We start from the raw sequence: 14,532 nt of genomic DNA, 5'->3' as shown, positions 1-14,532 counted from the left end.
CACAATGAATTAACTGCTAGAAATAATTGTGACTCACCCCTGATAAACTTTGCAGCACAAGCGGAAAATATAATTATTTGATCAGTCTACGGCGGCCAATGCACAATGAATTAACTGCTAGAAATAATTTCAATTTGTATCATATCATGCAAAAAAGTTTGCTCGTTAACTTGACATGTCAGATGCGCGTACTATCGATTGCATATAACAAAATGAAATAATTTAAGTTTATGTGTCTTTTAAAAATTATGAAGTTTGAATTAAATTGATCGAATTTGTGTAGACATCAACCAATGTGAATAAAATTATTTCAGTATCAAGACTCCAGGAGTACAACCATTCAACATAAATTCTATGTTTCTGTACTACGGACAGATGAAAAATAAGAATATATACCTAGAATATATATACACCTATAGTATATATAGAACATGTAATATGTAAATAGTCGACATTTGCAAAGTTTAGCAAGTTTAATTGTTTATATTGGTTGATATAATTTGATCAATTATTCTACATACTATGTGGCTGGCAATAACTCCTAAAAATTTTACAAGGAGTGTTTTAATTAATTCAATTTTAAAATAAAATGTATCCGGGTTGACATTGACGTTTCTTTTCAAAACTGATTTGGTGTGTAAGCGATTGATTCTTTTTTTTAAGTATGTGAGTTTGTGTAATGTCTGTATATCATATACGAACAAGCCAAAAAAAAGTATTTTTGCCAAATGGATGGTAACGTTTATCGTCTATATTTGAAAGATAAATTGCGCTACACGTTTTTAACAGAAGTTCACTTTTTTGACTTCTATTTTAAAAGTGGAATCTGTTATCGTTTGTGGTTGCCCGACTTCTGTATTTCTTTCATTTCCGTTTTCAATATTTTAAAAAGTCGTTTTTGCTGGATTTTCAAAATTTTATTATTTTTAATAATGCCGAGTATTTGTTCGATATCTGGTTGTAAAAATACGTATGTAAGTAGTGGTGATCCTTACAACCTCATCAGTTTCCACAGGTTTTATTATGATTCATTATTTTATTTTATTTTATTTGTTATGGTCATGATCATAGCATAAAAGATTGATTCATTCATTTTCACTGATTAGTGTAAAAATTTTTTTAGATTGATTTGATTCTGTTAAGATTATTTTAAACTAAACTAAAAAGTATTATAAATAACTTACTTACTTAGTTAGATAAATGAAATGAAAATGAAATAAAAGTGAGATGAAAAGGGAATTAAAATGAAGTAAAAGTGAACATTGCTTTTAAAGTCAAATGGAGATAGTGATAGATACTTGGTAGATCAATAAGATAAATTATAAATAGAGATAACATTTTTTTTTGCTTTACAAAAGCTAGATAAAAAGTAGAGCTAAGTTATTAAATTGATTTGGTAAGATTTTAATGTAAAAAGAAAAAACAAATGATTAAATGTTTGTCATATTAGGTTTCTAAATGACAATTTAACATTAAATGATTAATTTATTTTTATCTCAATTGAAAATCCAATTTAAATAGATTTTAATATCTTAATATCAAATTTTATTTATATATCATCCATTCTAAGATTCTAACTTATGTAATTAATTACCATAAGGATACCCAAACATCCTGAGAAGAGATTTTTATGGGAGCAACAAGTTAAAGCACTCATTGATGATTATGAAAAAAAGAAAATGGTTGTCGTCTGCAGTGAGCACTTCACAGAAGATTCATTCTACTATATGCATGGTAGAAAAATGTTAAAAAGTTCAGCCATTCCTGAAATTTTCAAAACTAAGGTTCTCCACTGCTAATCATTTTTCTAATATTTTACGTTATAATTAATAGTAATTATGTCTTTTACTTTAATTTTTGTAATTTTTATAGAATTTCGATGTTACTTTTACAGATTATTTTGTTTTTCAAGTTAAACTATAAAAATGAAATTTTCTCATTTATAAAATAAATTTTGACATGACCTGCACAAATTATGCAAATTGATAAGATAAAACTTTTTGTTTTTGAATGTTACAACAATAACAAATATGAACAATATCTGATGTTTTGTTTTGTTCCTTGCACTTCTTTCCTTTTATTAATTTTTGTTTTCAAAGATGAACTAGAACTATAGAACATTATAAGTTTATGAACTTTTTTAAAGTTATGGTGGCTTGTAGAAAGCGCAAGTGATTACATTTTGGCTTCCATGTCATTTCATTTCATGCAATTATTTCTTTTAAATTTTGTTTGATATGGTTTGGCAAAATAAAAATAAAATTATCTTAAACTTCTCTTTCCACTTAAAAGTAACAGTAAAAAAACACATCTGTATTTGCTTTCCAGGAAAATTTAGAAAATGTCAGATTCGAATGTGGGAAAGATAATGGGGTCCACGTAAATATTGGCCAACAGACCAACACACCTGGGGAGACAAATTTCATGGATGGCATGACTTTCAGCAACGAGGTAAAATTTTTAATAACACTTCGTTTTTATGAATTTTTTAATATAAAATGAATAAAAAGATGAAACAATTTAAAGATTTACGAACGCCCGACAAAGGAACTTATAGAGAGATATGAGAAACATTTACACTACAAACTATACACTAAAAATAAATTCTACTACTTAAAAAAGAAATTCTTGAGATTACAGTGTAGTTTCAAATCTGTGCACCAAGAATTGCTAGCCTGGAATTCACTCAACATTTACCTTTCAAAGAAATTAACTCATCTTCTGGGTATGTTAGAAGCACTCATTTGATCTTTATTATTAATAATTATTCTAATTAACACATATTTGTTGTTAAAGATTGAAATATTTTAAGATATTTTAATAGATAAATGATCATTCATTTCTAATTATGAATACTTTTTCAACATTTGCAGTTTCAAAACTCAGAAAAATTTGTGAATCACAACGATTACACAATCAAGCTGTTTATAAAGACAGATTACTGCCTCTTGCAACCTTGGCATAGCTGATGCTATGAGCTGATCAGCAATAATTAACACTGTATGAGACTTGTGGCTGAGCAAATGGGATTAAATTTTGTATCTACATACCAGACTTCTTTAAATTCACAACGGATTGTGCATTAAAAACTAACAATGGCCGTTTTTTTTTTATAAATGTAAAAAGTCAAAATTTTTAATTTTTTAAAACAATGGTGGCATCATCAAGCAACAACCTACGTTTCAGTGAACGTTTTGATTGAGCTGTATTCTGTTGCGATTCAGACCCTGTTAATGAATGGATGTTCCTGAGGTGGTACTGCAATGTGAAGGTGCTGTTGTGGTACTTGAATGGCTTGCTGCAGTAGTTGCACACGACTGTCGATTTGTCCAAAAACACGAATTGACCGTTCAAGATACTTTTCCTGCATTCGGACATCATGAAATAATTCGCTAAAAAATGTTAGAAAGAACATTAAATTTAAATTTAAAAAACCGATCAAAAAGTAATCACGTCAAACAAACTCTTGACGTCTGTTTCTGGTAAAAACCAATGTTTATGTTACCAAGTTAAAAGTGAGGACGACTAAAATTTAACCATAGACTATGGAGGTTGGTAAAATGGAGAACGCATAGCAAAATCAAATCTTGTTTTGTGCAACTTGTCTTCAATATACATTAAATTATTGTTAAAATTTTTAATACAAAAATTTGATTCAAAATTATTTTCTATTGACTATTTCATGCGGATAGATATCTGCATGAACCATGGCATGAATAGAGATAGAGACAGTAGTAGAGCCCCAAGCAGAAAAGATTTTTCTAAACCGCAACCACCCGCATCTGAAAATTTAACGTCCGCAACCGCCCACTCATTATCCGCATTCGTGCCACATCCGCGAAAACTGAAAAGACAGCCTAAATCGGCAGTCTTAGTCTCCGGTTTGAAACTAGAAGGTAGCAACGCTAGAAGGCAATTTATTTACAATATAAGGCAAACCGGAGACCACAAAGTGGTTTTTCCAGCAATATTTGTATATTGGTTTGTCATATAATTTTAATCATTGGGAAGACATCCTTCAATCATGAATATATAATATATTATATATTATATATATATATTATATATCCATGCCTTCAATTTAAAAATTTTTAATTTTATAATTGAAATAATATCGACTAAAGTCTAAAGCAACAACCACAAAATGTACTAATAGTATAATAATTATAATTTTTCTATAATATAAATAATTTATAATACAACCAATTAGTTAGAGGAGCTAGGAAGGTTAGGACCTGTCTTTTTTACATTTGATTTAGTAAAGGAGTTTTCAGTTTAGTTTATTAAAATGAAAATCTTTCTTCATTTCTTCTTTATTTTACATCCATGACTACTATATTGGCATGGAATAAGCATAAGCCTCATATTTGATGTTTGCAGCAGGTGTACATACTAATTTACATATGTATTGAGAATTATATTATTTTGTTTTTTATATGTTTAATATGTAGATGTACAATACAGTATATACACTAAAATGACTAAATAAAACATATATTACTACAACATGTTTTAGAGAGACATCAAGAATAACAATAAACATTAGAGTTAGTTAGACTAACTAAACTAAACACAAAATTATGAAATTTATCACAGCAGTATAAAAAATCCATTAGGCAATGACTCACTGTTGCTGTATAGATAATTGCATAAATCGACAGGGAAGGATTACTAAAGTTTCATATCACAGGTTAGTTTTTATTACATCTTATTAAGTTTCTAATACTAATTCAATGAAGTTGATAATTTATAAAACAATTAATCTATAAATTCAATTAGAAATCAGTTAATTAATATGAACTTTAGAATAATTTTCTTCTCCATACTAAATTGTTGGTATATTAAAAACTGATTTAATAGACATTTTATTGATTTTCTTTTATCTGAAATAGATTTCCACATGATAAAAAAAAGTATCAAAAATGGATAAAAGCAATTAGATTAGAGTTAAACAATCCATGCTGGCTTCCACAGAGTAGGGATGTAAGGATTTGTGGTGAACATTTCTGTGACAGAGAGTTCGTGTTGGCAAACATTGATAAAAAACAATTAAAGGAGCATGCCTACCCTTGTTTTAAAGTTGGTAAGACATTTTTTCTTGATATGTTCATTCATTCATTCATTTATTCATTCATTTATTGTTATTCATGCTCGTGAATAGCATGTTTTGAGGGATTTGCTTTTTGTTAGAGTCTGATTCTTTAAAGAGTGAAAGTGATTTGCAATAATTTCTCATTTCAAAATTTTCTACCATTTATGAAGATCCATAGGCTTGATGGTTGTGATAAACCTTTACTTCCAGCTCAAGTTGGTTTCATGAATGAATGAACGAATGAACAGATAAATGAATGAATTTACGAATCAGTGAATAAATGAATGAATGAATAATGGCTGAGAAATAAGTGAATATACATGAAGTAAAATTTTTGGTATCTTAAAAGATAAATAAATAAATTTTTACTACATGTGAGACTCTTTTTGATAACTTTAGTTCCTATAGCTAGCACTATTTTACAAATGACTATTAACTTTTCAAATTAAATTTGAATTTTTTAACAGGTTCTAATCAGACCATCGAGTATTCTTTCCTCATTATTAAATAGACCGGACCAGGTCAATTTTTCCAAATGTTTACATTGGTTAACTATCAAATTGCTTTGAAAAGTTTTTCATTAAATAGATAAATCATTTGCCTATGATCCTTACTTTCATGGTCATTTGAAATTTCTAAAATAAATACAACATAAAATTACATAAAAACAGAATTGCATATTTTTTTAGAGTACATATCATTCTCCCATGCCAAAAATCATCTCTAGAAATGTACAAGTTAGAATAGAACCAGAAATACCGCTAGTTGCCCATGTAGGTCAAATTTTTTGTTCGTGTGTATGTGTGTGTACGTGAATGTGTGTATATACGTGCGCGTGCGTTTGTGTGTGTGAATGTGTGTCTAAGAGAAATAGCATGTAATCAATAGTTTTATAAAATGGTTTACGTAAAAAATTTTTCACAACTTTGTAAATTTATAGATAGAAGAAAAAGGGAATAATGTTTTTATATGTGTTTTATTATTATTTACATTTTAATTATTTTATTTTAATTTAAAGTTTGAAATATTTCAAAATCTTAAGGTCATTGAACCAGTGCCAGAATGCCTTTATTTAGGTCTTGGGAAGAGAGTAAAGTACATAAATGAAGTAGGCTTTACTATTTTTTTAATTCGTTTCTCTAGACTTTTTCGTAATTCTTTTTAAAAATTATTTTTTTTTTGCAAATTTAATCATTATTCTTATTATTTTTGTAATTATTTATAATTGTAATACCGAAGGATCATAATTATGCCACGTCACCTGAATCGTTGTATGTGTTGTTCAAGAAATTTTCAAAGTCTCTTAACCGCAATCGCTTCAAAAATAAAGACCTTGTGAGGAGGATCGACAGAATGACTATAGAGTAATGAATATTTTTAATCTGTTACTGAGATAAAGAGGAATTATAGTTTTTGTGTTTTGAATCAAAGCTGTCTAGATCCGCCCCTGATTGTGACCATATAACATTTCAAATAATTTATAGTTAAATATTAACTATATAAAAAGGTACAAGAGAATTCGAGCAGAGCTCTATGCCACAAATATGCTAAACCTCTACCTAGCTAAAAAATTTTGTACCTCTATGGGTATGTGATGGAATTTTTAATTCATTTTTGGTTATTCTTTCTTATTAGTGGTTTATAAATAAAAGATTCAATAAAGTATTTATTTATTTATTTGTTTGTTTACTAAAAAATATTATTTAAAAGAAAAATCTTTTTTTCAGTTTCCGCCATTAGTTCCCGCTTCTCCAGATGATTATGTTATTTAATTGAAATTTTATTTTTTTAAATTTTGTATATATTTGCTATAAATGCCTTCAAAACATAACTTCAAGACAGACTATTTCAAAATCAATTTATTTTTTTGATATATTTTCAGTACTTGCTGCTTAAGTTACCTTATATATGACCTAAATTCTTTTCTGCCAGATATCTTTTTGTCCTATTCGTATATCTCAACTAGTTGATTAGTATGGTCATATATGTATCTTAATTTACATATACCATCTTATCTGATCATTTGATACTATCTTATCTGTTATCTTAAAATGCATTTTTCATTTGATATTCTCAATTTTTCTTACGTTGTTTTATCTGCATCTGCTTTATTCTTACAATGTCTCATCTGCGTGATGCATGTGTGTATTTATGTCTTATAGTAAGATGTTTGCTTTGTGTACATTAGTGTTATACAATAGGTACGTATTCTGCCATAATGTCGTGCAAGTTTTGCTGAATGTTAATATGATGATATGATGATTTAAAAGGTGTGAGAATAACTAATAAATGTTTGTAAAAATTATCAATTCGGTTGTTAACGTGTTTGATATATAAGTTAATTATGTGTGTAAGTGTGGGTTATCAGTTAATTATCAATAATTGTATAAATGCATGAAACGTACGTGTGTCTTTGTGTGTTAGACACAAAATGATTTTGGAGATCGAATGCTTTGGTTATTAATTTGCACATATGGTATATTATAATTCTGAGTATGTATGTAATGAATATGTGTGTGTGTGTTATAAGTAGTGAAATTCTAAGTGAATGTGAAATACGTAAAGACAATTCTAGTTTATATACTCCATGGCTACAATCAATTTTATTTAAGTTACATTCACTTTTAACAGTTAAAATTTAACTCTACTTTTACTCTCTATTATTATTATTATTAGGTTTTTAAATTTTAAATAAGATTGAATCGTCATGATTTTGTTTCTATTTCTAATTTTTCCATATTTTTGTCATCCGGTGTTTTGCTCGGAAGATTTTTACGAAGTTCTCGGCGTTAACAAAAAATCGTCTGCCGATGAAATCAAGAAGGCTTTTAAATTTCTGGCCAAAGAACAGTCAGTTCTGTTCTGTTCTTGAATTCTTGATTTCTACATTTTTTTTATTTTAAATTTAATTAAATTTATATTAAATTAATTGAGTTTTTTTATGTCATTTTATTCATAAAATATTTAAAAAAAATTATAGAATTTTTTTAATATGCTTTTAAATAAAATTATGAATTTTTTTTTTCTTTTCATATTTTATACATATACAGTGATAAGATTAGATTAGAGACAACATTAAGTAATATTAAATTAAACAAAAAAAAAGATTAAATTATTTATCTTTTGTAATCTTTAATAATGACTAAAGTTTAATTTAACCATTATTAAAAAAATAATTTATTTATAGTCTTAACTTAATCATTAAAAAATAAAGTTTAATCAGAATCATTAATGTTTTTATATTTCTGTAACTTCTCTAGCCACAGCATAAAGTACAGAAAGACTCTTTACTCACATAATCTTGCTATGCTAAATTTGGCCTACCAAGTTATCTTTATTAGTTTATTTGATATATAATTTTATAATGTATGCATGTACGTGTATATTATATATTTTTATTATATTTATGTGTATATAAATTAAATTACTTGAAATTTGAATGATACAAAACCAAAGACACTAAGTGACGAGAAGAAGAGGTCGTTGTATGACGTCTTCAAAGTGAGCAGTGTCGACTTGGATTTGTTTCTGAGTGGAAATGTCTCGTTGGAAGGGGACAGTTTTCAACTGCAGACCTCAAATAAGAGGGGTCCAGTCGAGTTCAAAATTATAGGTGTTACTACTGAGTAAGTTTTTTTGTGTTATTGCTGCTGCTGCTGCTGTTGTTTAGCTGCTTGCACACACGCAAATTTACACATACACATACTAACACACACACATATATTAACACCCACACACACACACACACACACACACACATACACACACAGGGTATACGACAAAGAGATAAAATCCAGCAGTCACAAACAGCCATATTTGATTTTTGTATCTAGTAGACAGTGTGAGGACTGCGATTTGATGGTGCAACTGTGGCATGAATGGTGCAGGAAATTATTCAAAGATGGTATTTAGGGTCTTTTTCTTATTTTAAATTTTCATCATTCCTTGTATTTTTCGTTATTTCGTGTGTGCGCGTGCGTTTGTGTGTGCGTGAGTGCGTATGTGCGTGTGTTGTTGCTGATACTTCTGAGGATTTAGTAGTAAAACAATAAAAAACAAAATAATAATAATAGCTCCTATTGTTGATTCACTCTTTTCATCTGACGCGAATAGTTTGCCCAATCTCGATAATTATCTCCAGGAGTGAAATGTGGTGTGATGATAAAGGATGATGAAGTCACATTGATGAGGAGGCTGAGAGCGCCGTCATCATCGTCGACGTCATCATCATCATCCTCGTCATCACCGCCATCTCTCGTCGGTATCATAAGAGGCAAGTCAAAATGGCTGACTTCATTTCCGGAATCTTACGAAGAGTTGATCAGTTTCGCGGTGCAGTTGTTTCCAGAGGATCTTGTCATGGAGGTTGTTGCTCTTTCTGATGGTGGTGACGACGATAATGACGTTGTTGTCACTGCACCGCCTGATGATGGCGTCATTATTTCAACAGAATAAACTTTGTTTTTTTAACTCATTACATCTAGAGTTTATTTTTGGACTAGATAACTAACCTCGTAACAATTTAACCTTTGACCCAGGTAAATGACCTGACCCATTTGACCTACTTCCAGCGCTGCATCGACGATAAGAACAACGTCATAATGTTGTTGTTCGTTAACGGTTTGAATCCACCGCTATCTTTCTACACGTCATTGTTTAACACCAGGTCACATGTCAGTGGCGCGTTCGTTCAGATTAAAAAGTTAGCGCTAGATAAATTAAACTTTTTTTTTGGTTCACGATCATCACCAACGTTACCATCAACACCACCATCATCAACAGCAACATAATTGTCATCATCATCACTACCATCATCGTCGTCAACATTATCTTCATCATTCCAGCCCGGCTTCCAAACAGTTGGTGACGAATTATAAGGTTGTCACGAACCAGAGTACCATATTTATATTCAAAGAAGATATTGTAAATCCTGTGTTCAATCTTTCGGTACGTGTGTGTGTGTGTGTGTGTGTGTGTGTGTGTGTGTGTGTGTGTGTACGTGTGTGTGTGTACGTGCGTGTGTGTGTATGTGTGAGGGTGTGATTGTTTTTCAAATCTACAATAGAAATATTAATTATAAATATGATGATAATAATTACGACGACAACAACAGTCAAACAACCAACTAATCAATCAATCAACCAACTAACCAATCAATCAATCAATCAATCAATCAATCCACCAATCAACAACAAAGCTGCCCACTTTTGGCAAGCATCACTACGAGGGCCTACTGCAACACCACGACCATCTGTCCACACCACGCATATCCTGTCCGTCTTTGTTCGATTTGCTCTGCCCTATTAACACTCCGAAAAATAAAAAGAGGTTTGTTTTTGGTGGTTGATTGATTTATTGATTGATTCATTCATTCATTCATTCATTCATTCATTCGTTCATTCATTCATTCATTCATTCATTCATTCATTCATTCATTCATACAACAACCACAAACGAACGGAACGAACGAAAACAAAAAATACAACAACCACAAACGAACAAACAAACGAAAAAACAAACAGCTTGTGCGTAATCCTCCTAACGAACAAACGCCTCGAACTGCACGACCACCTATCGACATTCAAGCAGTACTCGGACAACTACCTCCACAGAGATAGAGTCCGGTTCGCCTACCTACTCGAAGAAACCCAGAGAACTTTCGTGCAATTGCTGACTTGGGGGCGGAGCTATTATAATGAGACAGCCAATTCTTTGAAAGTATGTTATGGAGGATTTTTTGTTGTTTTTACATTGGGGGCGGAATTATTATAATGAGACAGCCAATTCTTTGAAAGTTTGTTATGGAGGATCTTTTGTTGTTTTTACCTTGGGGGCGGAGTTATTATAATGAGAGCGTCAATTTTTTTTCGAGAGTATTTTATCAATTATGGTATTTACTGTTTTTTTTTTATGTTATGTTATGTCGTCATCATCTTCGCCATCATCGTCGTTATCATCATTGTTTTTCTTATTGTTATCATTGTTATTAGTATCACTGTTATTATTATCATCGTCGTCGTCTCCATCGTTAAAAGGTGGTCATAATGTGGAGGAAAGATGCGAAGACTCTGAACTACGATCTGTTAGAGGACGGTTGGTTCGGTAGGGTTTCGAACCAGCTACGTGCGAGACGGAAGTTGAATCAGCATCTGGAATGGCTGCTCACTAATCCAACGACGCTCGCTAACGTTGTAGAGTTGAGAGGCGAGATTGTCAATGAACATTTGAAGGTTGGTTGATGGTAGGGATGAAGAAGATGATGGTGAAGATGGTCGTGGTGGTGAAGAAAATGTTGGCATGTGCAATTATGATGATGGTGAGTGCCTGGATGGTGATAGTAGTTCTGATGTTGATGTATGATTATTAGTTACGATAAATAACACAATAAATATAATAGTCATCGTCATCATCGACGTCATCACCATCACAGAACATATGGTACAGAGTTGGGATGAGATTGCAACAATGGAATGATGGAATTGTTGATTTCTTTCTGGGGTTATTATTATTCTTATTATTCTTCTTCCTTTTCTTCTTCTTCTACTCTTTCTTCTTCCTATTATTATTATATTATTATTATTTATATTTAAATTTTAATTATTTTTTATTTAATTATATTTAAATTTTAATTATTTTTTATATAATTTTAATTTTAATTATATTTTAGCTTCATTGTCCACTTTGTCGTCCACATAGAATCGACGATGCAACGTACATGATGATGCTGAAGACTCTCGTCATCATCTTCCTATTCGGCCTTGGCATTGGCTACCTCGTCCACAGAGAGTACCAGATGGTGCAAAGTCAATCGTCGTCGTCGTCATCATCATCGTCGTCGTCGTTGGCTCGGCCCGATAGACAGAAGAATGGAATGAAAGAGGACAGGTTTTTGCTTATTTCATCATCATCATCATCATCATTATTACTATTATCATTATTGTTGTTGCTATTTTTATTATTATTACTGTTATTGTTGTTTTTATTATTATTGTTATTGTTATTACCCGATTACAGGCCGACCATATACATATACTTGCTTGGTTCCGAAAACTACCATCAGCTTCTGGTTGAGAGCGCGTCGAACATGCGACTAATCTTACTGCTCGTTGATAAGAACTCCAAGGATAGACTGGTTCAATATTTTGGCTCCTACTTGCAACCTTATGCCAGGTATTTTTCGAGTGTTGTTGGCTATTTTTGTAGTATTGTTGTTTTATTCATTAATATTTATTTATTCTATAGAATTTTTTAAGAATAGCACCTCTCATTGTCATATCATCAAAATGACGTCATCACCATCATCATCATCAAAATGACGTCATCACCATCATCATCATATCATCAAAATGACGTCATCAATCACCACCATCATCATCAAAATGACGTCATCACCATCATCATCATCATCATCATCACCATCATCATCATCGTCACCAGGTCGTCTGCGTTCAGGTTCGCCATCTTGGATCTGAACAATTATTTCGGCTGGTACAAGCAGCTGCTGGACATAACGATGCGTGTGTCCGAGCACTACAACATGCTCAAGAGGAATATGAACAATATCAACGTTAAAAATTGTCTTGGTCAGTTGGTGTTTATATTGAGAAATTAATTAAGTAATTAATTGAGTAATTAATTAATTTTTTTATTTATTGACTGATTAATTAACTGGATTGATTAATTAACTGATTAATCAGTTAGTCAGTTCCCTATGCTATTTAGGACATTTGTTATATTATGTTATCATGTTGTTATATTGTTATGATGGCGTAATGTTATGTTGATCTTTTGTTTTCAAGTACCAACCAATCAATCAACAGAATCCAATCGATCAATCAATCAATCAATCAATCAATCAATCAATCAATCAACCAACTAACTAATCAATCAACAAATCATTCTAAAAAACAACCGACCAACCAACCAAATAAACCAACCAACCAACACACCAAATCAGCCAACTAACCAACACACCAAATCAACCAACCAACACACCAAATCAACCAACCAGCACACCAAATTAGCCAACAAACCAACCAACACATCAAATCAACCAACAAACCGACCAACCAACAAACCGACCAACAACCCAGGTACAATCCTAGCCATAAACGGTTGCAAGCGTTACTATTCCATGTATCACATCAGCTCGTTTAGACCGCTTCAAAATATACAACAACACAACGGCAATAAAAAGAAAACTGACAAAGACAACGATGATTATGATTATGATGATTACGACGATGCTGATGATGATGATGTCGAATCTATGATCGGAATTTCTAGAAACACCAGCGTCAAAAGGCGCAAATGTAATAGCAATGGATTGAATAATAACGATGATGGTAATAGTAGTAGTAGTAACAAAAGTGGCGGTTGTGGTAGCGGCGTTGGCAGCAATAACAGTAGTAGTAGTGGCGGCAGTAGTAATAGTAGTAGTGGTGGTAATAGTAGTAGTAGTGGTGGTCTGAGTGATGCAGACAAATTTTTTGAATACGATTTGATGAGAGGATTAGGAACGTGGCTGGAAAAATTGTGTAATGGTAAACTGAAGAAGTTCAAGGTCTCCCATTGGCCCTACGATATGAGCCCTGATTTCGAGGCCGACTGATTGATTGGCTAGTTGATTGATTGGTTAGTTGATTAAAGGGTTGATTGATTTACCCTGTGACATGACTTCTGACCCTGAAGTCGAATGATTGATTCGGTGGTTGGTTGATTGATCGGTTGGTTAGATAGTAAATTGATTGATTGAATAATCATTTGTTGAACCTTCAGTTGATTGGCTGGTTGAATGATAGTTTGATTGGTCAGTGTTTTTAATCTTCTTAAATTTTCCTGACAATCTTTGAATTTATAATCAACTAACAAGACAGGAAAACAAATAAATATATATAAATTATTTTCAAGAAATTTTCATATAATTATGGATCTTTTTTTAATTGACGGGCTGGCGATTCTCACCTCATCTTAACAAATTTATATAAGTGTTGGTTTTCATGGTTTCCCTTCTTTTCGTATAAAATGTACGTTTAATCGTAAATATTATCCATAATTTTAAATAATTATAATATAATAATAATAATGATCGTGATGACGTTAATGTTTATGACTAATTTTTTTTTTCAATTTTGTGTTATCATCGCTATTGTTGTTGGCGTATTCTCACACGGCGTCTAGTCATTATTCATTTATTATCGAATTGTATGTGTGTGTGTGTATGTATGTATGAGTGTGTGTGTGTAAGTATGTATGTATGTGTGTGTATGTATGTTTGTGTGTATGTATGTGTGTGTGTGCTTCCAAATGTTGCAAATTTGTCTACTAAATGTCACAAGTCTACTACATACTATTTCAAATTTTTTTTATGATTAATTAACGATCGATAATAATGATGGTAATGGTGATGTTTTATTTACTAAATATTATTTATTCATTGT

General features: G+C 31.2%; 3 protein-coding genes across 3 annotated transcripts; all 3 read left to right on the top strand.

Annotated features, from left to right (window-relative positions):
• Positions 1-932: 932 nt before the first annotated feature.
• HELRODRAFT_159958 (hypothetical protein) lies at positions 933-2,969 on the top strand (the record flags this gene model as incomplete). Its single annotated transcript, XM_009016998.1, has 4 exons — positions 933-1,015; positions 1,601-1,784; positions 2,329-2,451; positions 2,874-2,969. 4 exons carry the CDS (start codon positions 933-935, stop codon positions 2,967-2,969), a joined length of 486 nt encoding a protein of 161 aa, XP_009015246.1.
• A 731-nt stretch (positions 2,970-3,700) lies between these two features.
• On the top strand, positions 3,701-6,687 carry HELRODRAFT_159957 (hypothetical protein; the record flags this gene model as incomplete). The annotated part of the gene is made up of 8 exons (XM_009016997.1): positions 3,701-3,896; positions 4,211-4,227; positions 4,617-4,690; positions 4,893-5,079; positions 5,560-5,613; positions 5,782-5,865; positions 6,111-6,187; positions 6,600-6,687. The coding sequence occupies 8 exons, from the start codon at positions 3,701-3,703 to the stop codon at positions 6,685-6,687; spliced, it is 777 nt and encodes a 258-aa protein (XP_009015245.1).
• Positions 6,688-7,799: 1,112 nt separating this feature from the next.
• On the top strand, positions 7,800-12,704 carry HELRODRAFT_159956 (hypothetical protein; the record flags this gene model as incomplete). Its single annotated transcript, XM_009016996.1, has 12 exons — positions 7,800-7,942; positions 8,353-8,419; positions 8,549-8,718; positions 8,863-8,996; positions 9,234-9,457; positions 9,631-9,794; positions 10,615-10,810; positions 11,128-11,322; positions 11,523-11,590; positions 11,789-11,977; positions 12,107-12,262; positions 12,530-12,704. The coding sequence occupies 12 exons, from the start codon at positions 7,800-7,802 to the stop codon at positions 12,702-12,704; spliced, it is 1,881 nt and encodes a 626-aa protein (XP_009015244.1).
• Positions 12,705-14,532: the final 1,828 nt, after the last annotated feature.

The sequence above is a fragment of the Helobdella robusta genome, assembly GCF_000326865.2.
Source record: "Helobdella robusta unplaced genomic scaffold HELROscaffold_2, whole genome shotgun sequence".
Lineage (NCBI taxonomy): Eukaryota > Metazoa > Annelida > Clitellata > Rhynchobdellida > Glossiphoniidae > Helobdella > Helobdella robusta.
The sequence above is the reverse complement of the archived record's forward strand: the minus strand, read 5'-3'. Positions and strand labels throughout refer to the sequence as shown.